This window comes from Rhinolophus sinicus, chromosome 11, assembly GCF_057876585.1.
Source record: "Rhinolophus sinicus isolate RSI-liver-muscle chromosome 11, RSI-T2T, whole genome shotgun sequence".
Taxonomy (NCBI): domain Eukaryota; kingdom Metazoa; phylum Chordata; class Mammalia; order Chiroptera; family Rhinolophidae; genus Rhinolophus; species Rhinolophus sinicus.
The window spans coordinates 17,936,054-17,956,680 of NC_142511.1; the positions used below are offsets into that span (position 1 = coordinate 17,936,054).

Below are 20,627 nucleotides of genomic sequence, written 5' to 3' on the forward strand. Positions count from 1 at the left end.
CTCACAGGGCAGCACATCCGTTTCAGTGCCACCAAATGTCTGTTAGGTGCAAGCTGGCCCTCACGTGGCCGTAGCCAGAATAGTCTGCAAATAACAGTGTGTCCAGAGCACAGAGACAGACAGAAGGCCCAGTTGTGACTGTGGGATGCCAGACAGCAACAGGAGGCCCCTGCCAGCCCCTGTGTGTCACCTCAAGTACCTCAAAGTCAGTAACCACAGTTCACGGTCCCTCTTCTCCCTGGATTACTTCCTCAGGCTCACCCCTCCTCCAGAAAGTCAGAATAACTTTCTGTACTTGAGTTTGCCTTGAGGGAAGGAGAGAATTTTGATTAGCAAAGAGGAGGGCAGGTAAGGGTATGTGAGACTAAGGTAAAGACACACCTTTTCAGGCCACTGCCCTCGGCACCCAGAATCGCCCCTCTCCTGGTGGAGGGAGGAGGTGGAAAGAGGAGACCTCCAGCCAGGAACCATCTACCAAGTAGCTGGAAATATCTGTTCACAGCAGGTCGACCTAGGACTCTGCAGAGGGTACAGTGAGGGGTCTTGCTTCCTGTTTGTGCCACCCTCACCTTAGCTCGGGAGGAAGGAAGCGGCTGAGAAAGCCATCCATCGGAGGCAGGCCTCTCTCCCCCACGGGGTTTTCTCAGGTGTCTGCGTCATGTCAGAGGGCTCCCTCTAGAGATAATACAGCGCGAGGTAAAAGAGGCTTAGGTGGTTTCCAGGCAACCACAGATCAGGAGCTGGCCTGCCTCCCATTCTGCAGAGGAGCCATGGTTCCAGCCTCCTGGGACACACACACACACACACACACACACACACACACACACACACACACACACCCCAGGCTGGATCCCTCCACTGGTCAGTATTGTTTTCTCTTCGGCACAACTTCTCAGAGACAGAACGAGAGGGGAAAGTATGAGACCACAGCCAGAAGCAGAAGAGAAAGAGGAGGGACACGCTTAGGATGTAATCTTCTCTACCCTGCCCTCTCATGCATGGCTTCCAAACTTTTTGCTTTTCCTTGAAAAGATCCAGACACTCTTCGCCCAGACTGGGAAGCAGAAAGCTGGACCCCTGTTGGACCTTTCACCTCAGTGGAGGCAGACCTCAGAGAGCCAGGTAAGAGGGGCGTCTCCTCAGGAGACAGTGGCTTCCACACCTGGACAGCAGCTGAGCCTTAAGAAATGAGAGCTGAGGCCGGTCAGCCTGGAGCTGGGAGAGGCAGCTTCCGGGCTGTGGCAGGCTGAGCACAGCCTATTGAGCTGTCTGAGTCCAGGGTCAGATGGCCACAGGGAGGCCCTGTCAGTCCTCAGCTGTTCCACAGGAGTCGGTGGCCTCTATGGTATCCTCGAACTGTGGCGTGTCCTTGCTTTATAAACCCATGGGAAGCCATAGCTATTGTCTGCTCTGGAACCAGCACGTCTGTTTGGGAGGACCCAGCCCCAGCATTTTCTCTTCTGCTTTTAGGGGGAGGACCCAGGCAGGAGAAGAGAGGTGAATCCCACATCAGACATTCTCTCATCAATTTGAGAGCTGTAACTTGAGCACCTACTAAGCCTGAGGTGCAGAATCAGCCTCTCGGGACACAGCAGTGAGCAGGACACGTGGGTGATGTGTGGGTCTCAGGGTTCCAGCCACAGAGCTTTCTGTGAGTCCCCGATAACACGCCCAGGAGAGCAGGCCTGGAGAGAGAGGCGTGGGCTGGGCTCCAGGAAGAGGACCAGGATCGGGAAGGAAAAGTCCAAGGGGCAACTGTGGGACCAGGCCAGAGTTTGCTGGCAATTAACCCCATCCAACTATGGCCAGTTGGACCTGAATACTCGCTCCCTTCTGATTGAACCTCTGCCTCAGAATGAGGAAAACTGACTGCCATTCATTCATTCATTCATGAACCACCTATCAAGTGCCTGCTGCCTGTCAGCAGAGTCAACAAATTCAGCTCTTGCCTTCACAGAGCTCGTAGCCAAGTGGAGAGAGAGAAAAGCGATAAAAAAAAGTGAGAAACGTGTTTCTTACAGATGTCGTGATGGCATCTGGCAGGTACTGGCCGGCACCCTGTCCTACCTCAGTGGGGGGTCGTGTGGGGCAGGGTGCAAAGAGTTGCTGATGCTTGAGGGGGGTCCTAAAAGATGAGCAGGTGTTAATCAGGTGGGCAGGGGCCCACAGGTCAGGCTGAGTCACACCGGGCTTGGTGGATTACTGTTATTCCTCTATGATGCCGAAGAAAACTAAGGTCCATTTGCAGTCTGTGAAGCTGGCCATGGACCTTGGCAAACACAGGGCTGGAGGAAGGTCAGTTAGAGAGCACAGCACCTCCGTACCTGCTCTCCGTACCTGCTCCAAGACCTCTGCCCAGACTCGGGATCCAGCTTCAGCAAAGCCAGCCTGCCTGCTCAGGGAGACAGTGGGTGCCCACGGGTCCCTGGAAACAAGCATGTTGCCTCTCAGCCTGGCCTGCAGCAGCCCAGCTCAGCTGTTAGAGCCCAGCTCAGAGGTGGCATCTGGGTGGGGCTCCCTGTCTTGGTACCAAGAAAACAGCTTCCTGGCAGAGACTGAGCTGTCCTTCCTGGTTGGCAGGGGCTGGTGGCCTTTATCGCTAGAGTCAGGCAAACCTCTCATGCCTTCTGAGGGGCAGTCAGAGTCCTGCTTCCTACTCCAAGGGTACACAACCCACACTGAGATTCTCCTGGTCCCCTTCCCACTGCTCGCTGCCCAGAGCCAGACTCCCCTTGCCCTGGCAGCATGGAGGTGATGTTTCTAGCATATTCAAGTATCTAACGAGCCACAGCTGGTGGTAGCTTTTCCCAGGGAGCCCCAGAAAAGATGTCATCCTCAGGGATGTTCAAAAATAGGCTGAAGGGAAGGCTCAGAGAGTGGGGGTGGGAGGGGTAATGAAGGGGAGAGGAAGGTGGAGGAGGAAGAGCAGAGAATGAAGGAGAAAGTGCTCAGGGGAGTGACGCCAAAGGGCAGAGACAGAACAAGTGAGAGCCTTCCTATTGGTGCTGGGTGAACTGAGGCTGTACCCCTGAGCTTTCCCTTCATGGGGTCAGGAGGTGAGGGGAGGCCTCCCTAGAAGCCAGGGTTGGGGCAAGGCCAGGAACAGGATTGGGGTCAAGGTTGTACCAAACCGGGATCCTTTACTTTTTGTGCCATGGCCCCCTGTGGAAGCCTGTGGACACGTTTTCAGCAAGATGTTTCTAAGTGCATGAAATTAAGTTCATAGGGTTACGAAAGAAACCAGTTGTATTGAAATGCAGGTTTTGACGTGTTTTTAAAAACAATTTGAGATATACCGTATTTCCCCGAAAATAAGACCGGGTCTTATATTAATTTTTGCTCCAAAAGACACATTAGGACGTATATTTCAGGGGATGTCTTATTTTTTCATGTACAACACCTACATTTATTCAAATACAGTGATGTCATCTTCTTCTGGAACATCATCATAACGTACTAAATGCATCCGTCTGGCTGATGATTCACTGGGGCTTATTTTCGAGGTAGGTCTTATTTTCAGGGAAACATGGTAGTTAATATATGTGTCTCCCTATGAACATGTAAAATAATGAAATCTCGTGGCAGTTCTAACAAATGCCGTGATTTCATAATAGTGATGAGCTTAAATGATATTTCAAGAATAACATTGTTACAGTGTTATGAAAATCTCTGTGATCTCTACTGGAGATAAAGTCACAGGCATGACTGGTACTGCTGTGGTCTGGGGCCCGCATTCATCACTGACGGAAGTACTACATCTCAGTTAAAATTGGTGGAAATGAAGATTTGTTTTTACCAATCTGAGTTCATAAACCTCTGAATTCTCCCTGTGGGCTTCAGGGCAAGAATCCCTGTACCGAGGGACCGACAGTCACAGACCTAGGTGAAACAACTTCTTGTGAGTTTATTTGCACTTATACGAACGTTACCTTATTTGATCTTCACAGTTACCTGGAGTAGGTACCCTTATTAGCCCATCTTACAGATGGGGAAACTGAGGCTTGGAGCAATGAGGGTAACTTGGACACCGGCAGCTATGGCAGGGAGGGGAAGGGTGTAGATATTGCACGCAGTTTTTCTCTGCTAAAGCCTGAGCTCCCCCAACATGCACCAGCCTCATGGGAGCTGGCAATCAACCAAAGGCAGAGTGGGTATACACTTCATCGTGTTGTGCTGCCACTTCACAGATGTGCCCTTCCAGACAGGGGCACTGCACCGCTGGGCGTGCCCCTCAGCAGTATCATGACTCGTTCCAGTCCCTCTCCTGAATGTAGGGTCCTGAACGGAGCCTCAGCACCAAACAGTGACAGGTACACCGCACACTCCCACCTGTGTTTGCTGTCATGAGTGGGTCAGAATTCAGGCCTGGGCTTTAGTCTCCACACCCCAGACTTGCCCACCGCAGGCCACTGGTTGTTCCCTCGACACCCACGCCCATTTGTGAAAAATGCCACGGCGCTATAACTGGGTCTAATATAAACTGTGGGCCGGGGTGCTGAAGAATAAATCAAGCCCAACAGAGAGAGTGAATTGAGAAGGCTTCCTGCAAAAAGTGAGTTTTGAGCTAGATATTTTCTAACTTTGAAATTATGAATATGCTCAAACCATGAAGAAAAATTCGAATGATAGTGCAATAAACACCCATAAATTCCCCCTAGACAAAACGATTTTAATATTTTGCCATATTTGCCCTGTGTGTGTGTGTGTGTGTGTGTGTGTGTGTGTGTGTGTGTGTGTATAACATTTTCTGAACTATTTGAATGTAAGGTATTGAAGGCATTATGACACTTCTGCTAGGAACACGTCAGCATTGCTTTCTAAGATTGGGCTACTTGTCAACGTTCCCCTATAACCATTTTTATACCTAAGAAAATCAACACTCATTACTTAACCTTCAGCTCATTTTCAAATTTCCTCAAATGTCCTAATTTAAAAACAACAACAACATGTATTCAGTCAATTAGTGTTCATGCATTGGAGGCAGATTGTAGGGGTTGTTGACAGAAAGGGAAACGGGCATTATTCCTCATGGGAAAGTTCCAGAGTCCATGGTGTGTGCTGCCATGGCCTAGCAGGGAGCAGGAGTGTGAGGGGCCTTGCCGCTTACACGGGGGCGTTTGGCTTTGCCATGGGGGTTAATCCAGAACAAGGGAGAGCAGAATCCTAATTGTGCAGAGCACCCAGCGAAGGCCACCCTTGCTGTTCTGATGAACCCTCTGGGCGTCTTTATCAGACCACACCTGCCATCACCTTCTTTCCCAGACACTTGGTCATGACACAGACTCACATTGGATTTCCGCTGGGTCAGGCCCTGGGAAGGCCCTGAGATAAGCCAACCACCTCTGGCCTCTATCTGGCTAGCTTTCCTCACTGCCCTGCTCTCTCTCGCTCTATCTCTCCCTCCCTCCTTTGCCCTAAGAACTTAATCAGACCTGCTGCAGAGCCTCCTGGGAGAACAGCTGGCACCAGGGACAGAAATAGCTTGGCATAAACGTTGTCTCTGTCAAAGCTTCTGTCAATCTCTAGTGAGGGTTGGAGGTGGGGAGAGTGGGGAGTTGGGGGAGGAAAATTCATAACATGCCCTTACCCCTGAGAGACCCCACTCCCTGGGCCAGAGAAGCTAAGAATCCACTAACCCCAGGACTCTGGTGGAATCACCCCACTCAGCCTGTGCCATCTGACATGGGCTAAGCACCTGTTTCTAGATGCCAGCTCAGGTCAGGGGTACAAGCCGTAAACCCCGGGAAGAGGGCCCTGGCCCCAGGCTGCTCTCTGGCTTTCGTGTGGCCGAGCTCCACCTGTGGTGAGGAGTCTGGGGGATTAAGGAGACAAGTCTGTTCTGACGTCACTTCCCCTCTAAATCAGGCCTCAGGTACTGAGATCCAGAACTCCCTGCCCAGACAGTCACCTGCCCACTTCCAGAGCCTGAGCAGGCCTCCTCTTTAGTCCCAGTCTCCCAAGGGTGAACGATATCACCAGTGCAGACAACCCTAGGTCTGAGGGGGCAAAGAGGTGACTGTTGGTAAGGGTGTGGATGGGCCTGGACACGAAGGCTGGGTGTCCCCATGCATGTTTGCAAGGCCCTTCATGGTGCGCGGACAGAAAGGGACAGGCTGAGGGCCAGGAGCTGGCTCAATCCACGCCGCCATGAGGGAATTGGTTGTTCAAGTCTCCATGCGTAAGTAGACATTTCCATTTGTGCCATTCCAGAAGGTTACTGCTAGCCCATAATAATTTTCCCATTTATGTCTGATTCTCCAGCCCTAACAATTCATTTCTCTGGGCTAAGCGCTGTGGACGCAGGGTGATGGGATGGCTGCCTAAAAATGTGGATGTCCTCAGGAGGTGACACGTGTCATGCCATGTTGTTGAGACGGAGTTCACTGAATCTGTTTTCACTGCACCTGGGAGTCTAGGCAGGACGGCGCCATTGGTGCCTGGAAGGGGGAGTTCCCTGGAGGGAAGAGGCATAGAAAGGGGAGGTGGGACACCTCGAAGACCCACTTCAAGTTTTAGCCCAGGAATGGTGCTGGCTGTCACTATTGTCAGAGGCACAAACCCACTTCTGACAGGGAGCCGGCGTGCTGAGATGGCAGCTCATTCACCCATTCATCCTTTCTAGTCCCTCAGTCTGTCATTCACCAAACCTGTGTTGAGCAGAACCCTGTGGTAATAGGCTGATGAGTTAGGTCCTCGCTCTCCTACCTGATGCTCCTTGCTCATGTCTCACCTTGTACCACATCTGGGTCTTCCACCTGGTACCTCTCCATCAGTCCATGTGTCTGAGGCCTGCACTCACCCACCCTTCAGCCTGCTCTCCTCCACAAAGCCTTCTGTGACCCCGTTCATCATCTAGAGTCGCTCCTTCCTTTCCCCGTCAGTACAGACTCTCCGCTCCTCCAGTCGTGTTTACCTCTTTCCACCGATGTTATGGTTTTTACTTATCATATCCTGTGTCTATTGGGCAGGGTCCCTGGCGTGCTTTCCCATTTGTGTTCCTCCACAGGTGTGTACCCAGTGCTTGATTAATGCTTCTGGATGAATGAATGAATGGTGGGTAAGTTGTGTCTTTTGCAGGATGATGTCAACCCCATACAGTTCTAAGCTTCCTTCAGCAATAGGCTGGGGGCATTTAGAAGCTTAGTGTATTTTCCTGTGAAGTTGACATAGGATGTAGGCGTCTGTAGTGTGTGTGTGTGTGTGTGTGTGTGTGTGTGTGTGTGTGTGTGTGTTGTTTTCCCCTTAAGTCATAGGGATAAGATTGTACTCAGCCATAAACAATCAGCTTCCTACTTTGTTTGGAGTTAGCAGGGCTCCAGGAGGAACTTTCTCTCAATCATTTAGATGCATTAGGGATTGTTACAACCATGAGAGTATCTTACTTTTATGTGGTGCATCCCAAGTTTATTCACAACTGGTTCTTACAACAGCCCTATCTTGCCTTATTGTATTAGAAATGATTGCACAAAGAGGTTGAGCGACTTATTTGAGGCCACCCAGCTGTGAGGACAGAGCAGGCCTTCTCACTGGGGTCCCAGCTCCCCTCCCTTCCCTTTGTTCTCTCCATCCTGACAGAAGGGCCCAAGGAAGACACACGCACTCCGTCCTGTCTCAGGAAGTCCTAGGAGGGCCATGTCCCTCATCCCGTGGCTCCGGTGGACCGAGGCCCCGCCACGGCTGTCATCCCGGAGCCCAGCTGAGATGGTGCTGGAGACGCTCATGATGGAACTGGCAGGGCAGATGCGAGAGGCCGAGAGGCAGCAGCGGGAGCGCAGCAATGCGGTCAGGAAGATCTGCACTGGAGTGGACTACAGCTGGCTGGCCCGCACGTCCCAGCCCACCTACGACCTCAGCCCTGGTGAGCGGCTGCAGCTGGAGGACATCTGTGCCAAGATCCACCCATCCTACTGTGGGCCCGCCATCCTCAGGTAACCCCTGCACAGGGCTAGCTGTTGATGGCTGCAGCGGCAGGACCTGAGGTTACCAGGACTAGAGCCAGGGGTTCTGGATGACCCAGTTATCTGTCAGAAGGAACAAGGCCGGAGGAGGAATCTGAAAGAGGCCATGAAACACCAGATCAGGCTAGGGGCCCAGAGGGAGGAAGGGAGCGGCTCCTGCAAGCACACAAGCTTTGATAGGAGAGAACCCCAGGCCTTTGAGCTTTCTGTCTGGATTGTTATTCTCCTGGATTTTAATGTAGCTAACTCCTTCTCCTTCGTCAGGTCATCTTCTATACTACCGTCTTAGAGCGTTTTCCCAGATAACAATTATCTGATGTCAGAATAACTTGCCCCAGGTGTGTGTGCGTGTGTGTGTGTGTGTGTGTAGGGTTCAGAGCCCTGGGGCACCAAACATTAAGAGCTTGGGTACAAAATGTTCCTGAATATAAATATAACCTTAATAAAGCTGTGACCCACAGTCTCAGCTGAATTCATGTGGAAGTCAAAGAAGGGTAGTCCAACAACCAAAAGTAATTTCAAAGGTAATTTAAGGCCTTTATCTGCATTTCTCAAATACTAGTAAAGAAATATAGATGCACCATAAAACATCTTAAAATCCCCCTTAGTCTCCCCAAATCTTTCCTCACCCATCTCTTTAAGCAATATACACCTTTTTCTTCGAGATGCCCCTTAAATTCCCCTTTCTCCTTCGCTAGTCTTATCCATGTGCCTTGGAATTTTGCAGTCTCTTTATGTCCCCACCCCTTTCTTCCTCCAGGCTGAGAATCTTACCCTCCCCCATTTTTATTATTCTGTTCTGTGGAAGACCTCCCCCCACCGCCCCCAAATGTATCTAGTTCCAGAAGAATCCTGAAGACAGGGACAGGGGTGAGTGTGTGTGTGTGTGTGTGTGTGTGTGTGTGTGTGTGTGTGTGGTGTTGATGAGAGAATTTAAGCTGGCAAACCACACTTCATAAACGAAAGGGAGGCTGGGGACACACATATGATTGTCCCGCCACATTTTCGGCCTCATGTCATTGCTGAAAAGTTTGAGAAGGTCCTGATTCTCCATATGGTGGAAGAACCCATACAGTAAATGGACTTGCTAACTATCGCTCATTTCTGAGCTCTAGCAAAGACAATTTAGGCAGAGGAACCAGGCAGGGAAACCCTGCAGAGAGCTCTGGGGACCACAGGTGATTCTTCCTGGCTGGAGCACAGACTGTGGAAGTAGCAGGGGACCTGGTAAATGGCCAAGTAGCTCACCCTCCCCCAGGAGATGGCAGGAGCCATGCAAGGAATATCTCAGGGCAGTGATCTAATCAGATATACATTTCAGAGAGACCACTCTAGCCAGTGGGTGAAAGGTGGGAAAGGGTTGCAGAAAGCCTCACTCAGTAGGAGGTGATAGCAGTCGGCTCCCCTTACTACATGGGCACAGATAACCTGAGGCAAGTGCCAGGACCTTTGCATATGTTAGCTCATTAAACCTCACAAAAAGGTGGCTATGACCCCAGTTTACAGGTGAGGAAGCTGAGGCTCATTGAGGGCAGAAGTGGCAGAGCTGGTATTTGAACGCAAGCAATAGGTGGAGGAGATGGGAATGGACCACAGTGTGGGCACACACCAGCCTCTGGGGTGCGTCACATGCCACGTCTAGGTGACCGCCCCACCGTGCTCTCTGACCTTCTGCTCCCAGATTCCGGCAGCTGATGGCCGAGCAGGAACCCGAGGTACGGGAGGTGTCCCGGCTGTTCCGCTCGGTGCTGCAGGAAGTGCTGGAGAAGATGAAGCAGGAGGAGGAGGCCCACAGGCTGACGAGGCAATGGAGCCTGCGGCCCCGCGGCAGCCTGGCACTGGCCACCTTCAAGACCCGCGCACGCATATCCCCCTTCGCCAGCGACATCCGGACCATCTCTGAGGATGTGGAGCGGGACACGCAGCCGCAGACGCGGACCTGGAGCATGCCAGAGTTCCAGGCGCTCAAAGAGGACTGACCCGCCCTCACCTGAGCCACCTGTGGGAGGGCATGAGAGGCTGGTGACGTCCAGGGTCCTGGAACCTCCCCACGTGTCCCTGAGGAGGGGGCCGAAGCGGCCACATCCCAAGATGCTCCTGTAAGATGGAGCGACCCCTCCCTGCCCACCCTCTCCCACTGGCTACAAGGCCCAGAGTCAGGGCTTGGAGCTGCAGGAGTGGGGGCTCTGCCTCCCCTGCGCCAGCGAGTAGGAGCAGCCCCTTCCTGCTCACAGATTCAGGGTGTTGGCAGACAGACCACAGCCCCATCCCTGTCTTCTGTTTCTGTTTGGAGGGGGAATCATTGCCCTGCCTTTTTGCCAAGACCTGAGTTGTCACCCTAACTTCAGTGTCGTCCCATTTACCCCATCTCCCTAGGTAAAGATGAGCGACTTGTTGGGTGGTGTCCATTCTCTGCTGGTGACTGGCTGGTTTTACCACTGCAGGTGGGTCACAGCTTCATGGGCCGGCAGAGCTGGAAGGGACCACAGAGACCACTCGGTCCCACTTTCCTGACTAGTGAACGAGGAAACGGAGGCTCAGAGAGAGCCAGGGTTCTTCCACCTTAAGCTGCGCCCAGATTCCCATGGACAGTGAGATTGCTCCTGTATACATAGTCTCTGCCCCTGAGTCCTTGAGTCCTGGGCTATGATGGGACAGGTCCAAGGGCTATGCTTGCACCTGCCTGTGGTCTGACCCATCTCTTATGTTGGCACTGGCATGAGGGTCAAAGCTTCACTCCTAGAAAGGTCGCTGGGGGCAGAGGAAGGTTGCCATCATCCCAGCCCAATGTCATCACCTGGGAGCTGACCAGTACCCAGCAGCTCCTTCCAGAAGCTAAGTTTCAAGACCTTCTGACTTGCTGCTCTGGAGAGCCCAGGTCTCTGATTCCAGGATCGCTTCTGAATCTGGTCACGCCTGCTCTCTGGCTGTTCCCATGGAAAGTGGTGCCCAAACCCCTAACTGATACTGAGGCACCTGAGTGAAATGTTCTAGAAGAACCTCCCTACAGGCTCACTGTCCTTCTGTTTCTTACACAGTCAGATCTTGGTGATGGGCATGTAGATTCTCCAATGTACGGATCACCTATGGAAGGCCAGGTGGCCTGTAAATAAAATGCCAGGAGGAGATAAGTCAGCAAGGGGAAAATCCATATATTCCCTGACCAAGCGCAATGGAAAACATTTTTTAATGATCCGATTTTAGGTTATTTTCACACAAATCTAGAGAGACAATCACAGGATGCTGGAAAACTTCTCATACAACACCGTAAAGACAGAGTTGATTGGCTCATTCACATAATTGGTAAAAGTTGAGAATCGCTTCAATAAACATGTATACCTTAAACATCTTACATATTTTATGTTAAGACATTAAATAGTTCATTCAATTGCCAAACTTTTGAGCTGTGTTCACTATTTTTTGTGACATGTGGGTTGTCTGATGGGCGTTCTACACTTGTTTTATTTGCTTGTGTTTACTTTAAACATAACTATAAGAACAACTGGCATAAAGAAGTTTTGGAAGAAACCCAAGAGACCCTTGGTAAGCAGACAACTCAGTTGACAGGGGCAGAAATATCGGGGGAGAGTCAGAAAAGGATCTGCTGGCCGTAAGCTTTCTGGGTGCCCTGGAGAGAATGGAGCGTCAGCGTCAATCTGGTGGGGGCGGGGTCAGAGGAGGTCAGTGAAGAGAATGTCTACTGTTTTCCTTCTTCCCCACCACCCTGCACGTACCTATTCTCCCCTCCAAAAAGGAAGAACCAAGGCTCTCAACGGCATGCTCTTTCTGAAGTAACTGGCTGCCCATGAAAACCTTCCCTGCCCACCTCAGTCAAGACAGACAGAACCCACCAGCCTCGGATGCTGGTTGTCCTACTGCAGTGAATCCCGACTGAGGGCTGTGAGAAGTTGCTCCTCTGGATTCAGGTCGTTAAAGGGAGTAATGATGGCTGTCTCAATTTCTAGTTTAAAAACTCAGTAACGGCTCTATAAGAGAACAAACCACTTTGAGAGGCTTCTTATGAGTGTGGGATAGCAGCTAGTGGCAGTTGAAAGGGAGAGAGTTGAGCAAGCTCAAGACACAGGACAGTCTGCGCGCTGTTCAACACCACTAGCCACTAGAGGGAGCCAGTGGGAGGGTTGAACCACTCAATTATATTTTATTTCACTGTGGGGTTTTTTTTGTTTTGTTTTTTTACTTGTTATGAACATTTGCAAACACACAGAAAAGTACAGAGAACAGTGTAAGGAGCCTCTATATTTCCATCACTAACAGTTACCATATTTGCTATATCTATTTTTTCTGTATTTTGAAATAAATCCCAGACATCAAGACATTTCATCCCTGAATACTTCAGTATGTACTGCGAAGGAGTAAGAAAAATTTCTTGTATCACTACAATACAATGCTATCATTCCCAACAAAATTAACAGTAATTCCTTAATATCATCTAACACCCAGTCCATATTCAAATTTATCTATTCCCAACAAATGATTTTTGCAGTTTATTTTTTTCTTTTAAGATTTTTATTAAAAATATAGCTAACATACAATATTATATTTGTTTCCGAGGTACGTCATAGTTATTCAACATTTTATACCTAAAGAAGTGCTCACCATGGTAAGTCCAGCAACCATCTGACACCGTTACCACTCTATCACAATATTATTGACTATATTCCCCTTGCTGTACATTACATCCCCATGACTTATTTGTTTTATACCTGGAAATTTGGACCTCTTATTTCCCTTCCCCTTCCCCCCTTTTAAATTTATTAATTACCATTGACATTCAATATTATTTTATATTAATTTCAGGTTTATAGCATAGTGGTTTGACATTTATGTAATTTAAGAAGTGATCCCCCTGACTAGTCTAGTACTCACCTGTCACTATACATAGTTATTACCCTATCGTTGACTGTATTCCCTATGCTTTACTTTACATCCCCATGACTATTTTCTAACTACAGATTCGTACTTTTTAATCCTTTCACCTTTTTCACCTTGCCCCCAACCGTCTCCCATCTATCACCCCAGCAAATCCAGTACCCATCTGACACCATACATAGTTATGACAATATTATTGACTATATTCCTTGTGCTATATCCTACATCCCCATACCTACTTTGTAACACCAATTTGTACTTCTTAATCCCTTCCCCTTTTTTCACCCACACTCTCAAACCCCCTCCCATCTGGCAACCATCAAAATGTTTTCTGTATCTATGAGTTTGTTTGTTTTGTTTGTTAATTTTGTTCTTAGATTCCACACATAAGCAAATCACATTGCATCTGTCTCTCTGTCTAACATACTCCACTCAGCACAACACCCTCCAGGTCCATCCATGCTGCCACAGCTGGCACGAACCCATTCTGTTCCATGACCAAACAGTATTCCATTATATATATATATATCACCTATTCTATATCCATTCATCCATCGACAGACACCCAGGCTGCTTCCACATCTTAGCCAATGTAAACAATGCTATAATTAACATGGATGCAACATCCCCTCCAGGTGGCATTTGGGTTTCTTTGGATAAATATCCTGGAGTGGCATTACTGGCTCTTTCGTTGTCTCTTCTTATAGCCTTTGTTTTAAAGTCTATTTTGTTTGGTGTAAGTATTGCTACCCCAGTTTTTTTTGTTTTGTTTTTTTTTCATTTCCATTTTCATGAAATATCTTTTTCTATCCCTTTACTTTCTGTCTGTACGTGTCTTTCAGTCTGAAGTGAGCCTCTTGTAGGCACAATATGTAAGGATTTTGTTTTCTTATCCATTCATCCCTCCAATGTCTTTTGACTGGAGTATTTCATACATTTACATTAAAAGTAATTCTTGATAGATATATAGATAGTGCCATTTTATTATTCATAATTTTTTTTAATTTTTTTTTTTCTGTCTTAAAGAAGTCCCTCTAACATTCCTATAATACTGATTTGGTGGCGATAAACTCCTTTAGCTTTTTCTTGTTTGGGAAGCTCTATCTCTCCTTTGATTTTAAATGATAGCCTTGCAGGATAGAATAGTCTTGGTTGTAGGTCCTTGCTTTTCATCACATTGACTATTTTATGTCAATCCCTTCTGGCCTGCAAAGTTTCTGTTGAGAAATCAGCTGACAGTTTTATGGAGGCTCCCTTGTAGGTAACTAACTGCTTTCTCTTGCAGCTTTTAGGATTCTCTCTATGTCTTTGTTTTTAACCTTTGTCATTTTAATTATAATGTGTGGGCCTGTTTGGGTTCATCTTGTTTGGGACTCTCTGCACTTCCTGGGCTTGTATGTCTATTTCTTTCACCAGGTTAGGAAAGTTTTTAGTCATTATTTCTTCAAATAGATTCTCAATCCCTTGTTTTCTCTCTCTTCTCCTTTTGGTACCCCTGTGATGCAATTGTTGCTACACTTGATGTTGTCCCACAGGTCCCTTAAACTATCTTCTTTTTCTTTTTGCTGTTCCAATTGGGTGTTTTACACTACCTTGTCTTCTGAATCACTGATTCGATCCTCTGCTTCATCTAGTCTGCTGGTGATTCCTTCTAGTGCATTCTTCATTTCAGTTATTGCATTCTTCACTTTTTCCCCCCTTTCTTCTGCCTCCCCCACTCCCACTCCGGTTCAAGCTGTTGTTTCTCAGTCTAGTTGTGTAGGACACAGCTCCCCGGCCCATGCTGGTATTATGAGCCTTGCGCTCCCCTGGCTGAGGCAGTCAGTTGCCGGTCATCGGTCGGCCGCTCACAGCAGCTCAAGGCCGCTCACAGCAGCTCATGGCAGCTCTTGCTGGCTGCCGGCCACTCACGATGGCTGCTGGCCACTCATGGCATCACACAGTATCACACGGCAGCCCGCAGCAGCTCACACCAACCTCTCGCTGCTCACAGCAGCCCAGCTCCAGGGAGAACTGTTGTTCACAATCTTAGCTGTAGAGGGAGCAGCTCACTGGCCCATGAGAATCGAACTGACGGCCTTCGGCGTTAGGAGCATGGCGCTCCAACCAAGTGAGCCACCGGCCCGACCCGTATTCTTCACTTTTGACTTGTTCTTTTTTATGGTTTCTATGTCCCTTTTTATACTTGCTATCTCTTTGTTGAAGTTCTTACTAATTTCCTTGAGCATCCTTAACCATTGCTTTGAACTCTGTATCTAGGAGGTTGCTTGCCTTCATTTTGTTTAGGTATCTAGGAGGTTGCTTGCCTTCATTTTATTTAGGTTTTTTTCTGGAGTTTTCTTCTGTTCTTTTATTTGGAATATATTTCTTTGTTTCCTTATTTTGGCAGCCTCTCTGTGTTTGTCTCTATGTATTAGGTAGGTCTGCTATGTCTCCCAGTCTTGCCGGGTGGCCTTATGTAGTAGGTGCCCTATGGCACAGTCTCCCTGAGCATCTGAGCTGGGTGCTCCAGGAGTGTCATTTGTGGGTTGTGTGTGCCCCCTTGTTATAGTTGAGCCTTAACTGCTTTTGGCCTGTCAGTGGGTGGGACTGACCCTTAGGCTCACTGGCTGTGGTATATGGACATATCCACAGCTTATGGGCTGCTCTGCTGGAGGCTTACCCCACTGAGATTCGCCCCAATGGGCTCTGGTGCCTGTTGAGACCACCCTTTATGTGTGTTGCTTGTGGGGCTAATTGGGTGGTGTTGTGCTGTGGTCTGAGGCCAACCTTCAAGTATGTTGGTTCTTGGGCCTCTTGGGGAGGGTCTGGTGCAGGCCCAGTCAGCCACTGCCTGTGACCAGCCAGGGGCTATCTGGTAAGAGCAACAAAATGATCCACAGTTGTTTACTGCCTGTGCTGGACCTGGAAGTATGTGGGTGAGGCCATGCTGCGAACTGAGGACGGCTGCCACCAGTACTGGGTCTGGGGTAGCTCCGCAAAAATCCAGGACACCCTGAGGCCTGTTGCCACCTACCAGCTCTCTGAAGCATCAGCCACTAATTACACCTTGTGCAGTATGTGAGTTGGGTGAAGCAGGGTCTCAGGGAGTCATTAGAATGGGAATAACTGTGGTCACCATGTTAATGTAAATTCTGGTTTGGTGCCAGTGCTGAGTCTGGAATGACTCAGCAAAAGTCTCAGAGCACACCAAGGCCAGTCACTGCCTGCTGGACTCCAATAGTTTTCCAAGATAGTTTTCTGATAGTTTTACAATGCAGGTGGGCCGGTTGCTCACAGAGAAAGTGCCTCCAATCGTGGGCAAATTGGGTGGAGCTGTGTCCCAGTGAATCAGCAGGATGGAGGTATGGAGCTCACCAGGCCAATCAGATTCAGACTTGGCTGGAGGGGGCGGGCTCAACAAAAAAGATGGCGCCTGCAACTGGCTGCACAGAAGGTGGAACCCTCACCAGGAAAATACCATCTGTTCTCCCTCCCTTCAAAGCCACAGACCTCAGTCTGCCCTCAAACACCCCTCCCTCATGTTTCCGAGGTCCCCTGAGTCATTGCCCCTCCGCTGGAGCCCAAGGTAAGAGTCTGCGAGCGAGTGAGTCTTTGTGTGGGCTGTTTAAGCAGATATCTGCGTTTCCTGCAGCCTTCCAGCCCAACCAAATGGTCAGCATCCCCACTGTTTTTCCTAGCCAGATGTTGTGGGGGCGCCTCTTCTCGGCACCAGTACTCTGGGCTGGGGTCCCTGTTCCTCCGGGGGGAACCAAGGTGACCGAGATAGCCTTCCTGATTCTCAACCACCACACACAGGTGTGGGACCCATTCTGTGTCTCCACCCCTCCTACCAGTCTCGATGTGGCTTCTTCTTTATATTTTTATATATACAGGACTTCTGTTCAGCTAGACTTCAGATGGTTCTTCAGATTAACTGTTCTATAATTTAATTGTAATCTTAATGTGTTCACGGACGAACACAGGCATCGTGTTTATCGACTCCACCATCTTGGACCTCTCCCTTTTCAAACTCTCAACAGTTTATTTCTTTTAATGAGGATCTAATCAAGCCCTACACATTGACAAGAAAGTTGTAATCTGTTTTAGTCTTGGTTATGTAGTGTTAATTCCACAATGAAGTGTTTAAACTTACAATGGTTAGGAAACATGAGAGTTAATAAGCAATAAGTTAATGACAGCACATAAATGATAACAATTCTGCAAATTCGCCTAAGGACACTCTATCCAGATCCTTGTTATGTCCATTTGATTAAAATCCTTCAACAGCAAGCAAGAGTCTCTAATACCTTGAAGTAATGTTAAAAATTGATACGGACAATATAGCTGACTTTTCATTTGATTACTCTCCACATCCATGTGTTTTATTTTCTGAGCCATGCTTGCAAATAGCCACCTAAAACCTTCTCTTTTCTTGCCACTTAGAAACAAAACACTAAAATTTATCAAAATAACTCAGCAGAAATCTCAAGAATTCTAATAGTAGGTGGAGTGAAAAAAGTTTGTCTTTTTTTGACTCCATTACTCAACACATAAATTTCAGCGTCTTACTGTTCTTATGGCTCCCCAACAAAACACAGTGTTATTTCAAAATTTATTCATTGATAAATCATTTTTAGACATTTTAAATTAATTTAACACCTTGCATCATTTGTTAAATGGGGAAATTGGCAACTGTTTCTTTTTGTGAATATTATTATATTGCCTTAAATTAGCTACTATAGTAAGGTACTAATCTAAAAGTAAAAACATTGGCTAAAATTTGTGACTTTATCATTTCAAGGGAAAAATAAAATGATTTTTTTCAAGTTTCTGAAAATGTCCAAAAGTTTTTATATTACTGAGAAAGGCAGCCACAAGCCAACAGAGATTACAGCATTTTCTAGCACATTTGATTGTTTTGCATGCCAGTTTACAAATTCCCAAACTGGAACAAATGCAGCATTTCCAGTCCTTCAGTCAAACTTGGAAGTTCTCCAGTTCATTCTCTCCTCCCAGCAAGGATTTGGTGCCTTGGAGAATTCCATTTCAGAAACAAGCTGTTCTTTCCATTGTGAGCTGAGCCCTGAGGCTAACAGCTTAAAAGCTACTTCTGGTAACTCCTCTGGGTTGTGGGCTCTGCTTGGCTCTCACTAAGTGTCCAGGCTCCAGTACACAGGGCAAGGGGGATATTATTGAGGTTAGCTTCTTCTTAGTAGAAAAGAAACAAAGCCACTAGGCTGAGCTCCTCCAAAGTGCAAAAGGGACGAGGAAAATACATCTTTTTATCCAAATAAGCCAGTGCAACAATATTGCTATGGACAGATGGAGCTTTGCCACCAAGGAAATTCCTTTATTAACATTTGAATCGTTCTTTACAGTTTACAAAGTGCTTTCACCCACATTATCTCATTGGATCCTGACCAAGAGGTGAGGTGCATTATGTTTTGTGTCAGGTTACGAGCAAGTGGCCCAGCTGGACTGAGAAGCCAAGGTTCTTTCCACATGCTGCATTGCTTCTCAGAGTTACAGATCTTTATGTGCTCTCAGAATGGCCCTAAAAAATCCTCATTACTGTACTGTCGTGTAAATGTACATGGTTTTCTGTTCACTCCTTCCCCCCACCCAGCCATTCCACTGTCTCCAATAGTTGTAAATGCCTAAATTAATTCTTTCTGGGATTCAGAAGGTGACACAGAAGCCAATGACCAGGACCATTTTCCTAAGGGAAGTCACAGAGTGCCTCATAATTCAATCAATTCCATCAGGGTCCAGAGATAGGGAGGGGTGTGTGATTCACCCTCTTGGTGAAATCTCCTTGATTTTTGTCTGAAGGTGAGGGCTGGGTGGTGTGCAGAGGTGGGGCAGGGTTGGGGCCCTTGATGACTTCTGCTCCGTAGAGCAGGCATTTATCGTGAAACTGAGAGCAGGGGATTAGGTGACAGCTTGTGTATACCTCACGTTAAGCAAAGTGATTTTGGAGAATCTGTATTTTTGAAAAGAATGGTTCTTGGCCTGATAAAATGGTTCCCCATGAAATTCCTTAAAGTGTAAGTACTGAAAATAGGGTTTAGTTTACAAAGAACTAATGTATACACAAACTTTTAGGGGACATTATCTCTTGTCAAGACACGTACATCTCTAGGCAGAGTCCTAGAATCCTAGAACCAGAACAAACCTCCAGACCTCAGCTTGGCTCTGACCCCTGCTCCAGCCAAGACTGACTTAATCAGTACTATTGACATCTACTGTATACAGAGCTCCATGCCAGGACTCATAAACACACTGCAGATCTATTATAATTTCCAAAATTGGAGGGTTTACCCATTTTGAGTAAGAGTCTAGAGCAATGCTGTTGTATTAAATCTGTTTTAGTTGCTGGTAAGGGAAACACAGAGCTGGCAGAAGCACCGAAGGGCATTTGCGACTCTCAGGGCAGGCTTCCCGGGAGTGTGACCTGTGCTGTCTCACAGGGCCCCATGCTCAGAAAGCCCCCATACTTGGTTTAATGCTATGCTGTTACCATCTTGAAATTCTTAACTCTTTAAATAAGGTGCTCCAAATTTAACTGTGCACTTGTGTAGCTCACAGAATGCAATGTGCTCTTTCTTCTCCACACCCCCACTCCCCCCTTCCTCTTCCCTCTCCTTTGTCTCCTCTTCCCTTCAGCCCGTCCTCTTTCTTCTTCTTTCTCCCACTCCCTCGCCCTCCCCTTCCCCTTTTCTCCATCTCCTGGCTCTGCCTCCCTCTGTGCAGTGGTTTACTTGTCTTCTAGTGTGGCCACACTCCTCTGCAGCCAAGAAAGGTGGTGCTGGTGGAGCTCCAGGGTGACGTGACCCCAGTTCAGCACTCCCAACATCCATATGCCAATCCCAGAGAAAGGCCTAGTGGCAAAGCCTGGCTAGCTACTCACCAAACCTGCTGCTTCCTTCTCCTAGGATCAGATGGAATTCCTGACCTCCCCTGCCTCAGGAGTGGCCAGATGCATGAGTTTGGCGTGAGATGTGAAAGGCCCCATTTTCAGCCTTGCCCATAAAAACCTCTCAAAAGTGATATAATTTAACCCCTTCATTGTACAATGAGCAGGGGCAGAGCTAGGTTTTATGACACCTAACGATTATGCAATTTGGAGGCCCCACGAAGAAAAAGAATACAAAATTAGGCAGTACATATGGGAATATTTATTTAGAATAACAGAAATCACAAAGTACAAATTTTATAACTTCACAAATAGCACAAAATCCAGAAGAATAACATTCTATTTTTATTAACTGCTTGACATATCTCTATTTTACTTCTTTCTATTTTTTTTTGGGGGGGGACGGGCTATAATTTCTTTGACAGTCATCTCATAGTATAAGGATTTTGTAATATCTCTTTTTGTACATAGCGAGTTGATAGATAATTCAGTCTTTTCTCTATCATGGGTGATCAAAATTTGTTTCTTTAAATGCAAAATCAGCAAATGTGTTTTCACACACAGGTATACTACCTATAGCACTGCTGTAAGTGTGCACCCTACATAAAAAGAGGAATTCTGATAAATGCTATTTTGTATGGTTCTCATAAGCAAACAAACAAGCATTGTACATTTGTAATTGCATTTGTAATTGCATATGTAATTATCAAGTATACCAAGTTTGTGGAGAGAATCTTTATTTTGATAGATATTGATGAAAACAGAATCCTCGGCTAACAATTTTACATATCTGTTTATCAGATATTTCCCATAGACTACTTTCCAAGGTTTGAAATGGCTCCATCCATTTCAAACCTTGTTTTTCGTCTAATACTTACTTA

The 20,627-nt window shown here is 47.5% G+C and overlaps 1 protein-coding gene across 1 annotated transcript; it reads left to right on the top strand.

Annotated features, from left to right (window-relative positions):
* Positions 1–786: 786 nt before the first annotated feature.
* Positions 787–11,292, top strand: RD3 (RD3 regulator of GUCY2D). The gene is made up of 3 exons (XM_019738025.3): positions 787–1,122; positions 7,576–7,928; positions 9,640–11,292. Exons 2-3 carry the CDS (start codon positions 7,633–7,635, stop codon positions 9,935–9,937), a joined length of 594 nt encoding a protein of 197 aa, XP_019593584.3. The 5' UTR covers positions 787–1,122; positions 7,576–7,632; the 3' UTR covers positions 9,938–11,292.
* Positions 11,293–20,627: the final 9,335 nt, after the last annotated feature.

Coding starts and splice junctions, on each gene's coding strand:
- RD3 (XM_019738025.3), top strand. CDS start 7,633: ATGTCCCTCATCCCGTGGCTCCGGTGGACCGAGGCCCCGCCACGGCTG. Junction 7,929..9,639: donor TGTGGGCCCGCCATCCTCAG/GTAACCCCTGCA, acceptor TTCTGCTCCCAG/ATTCCGGCAGCTGATGGCCG.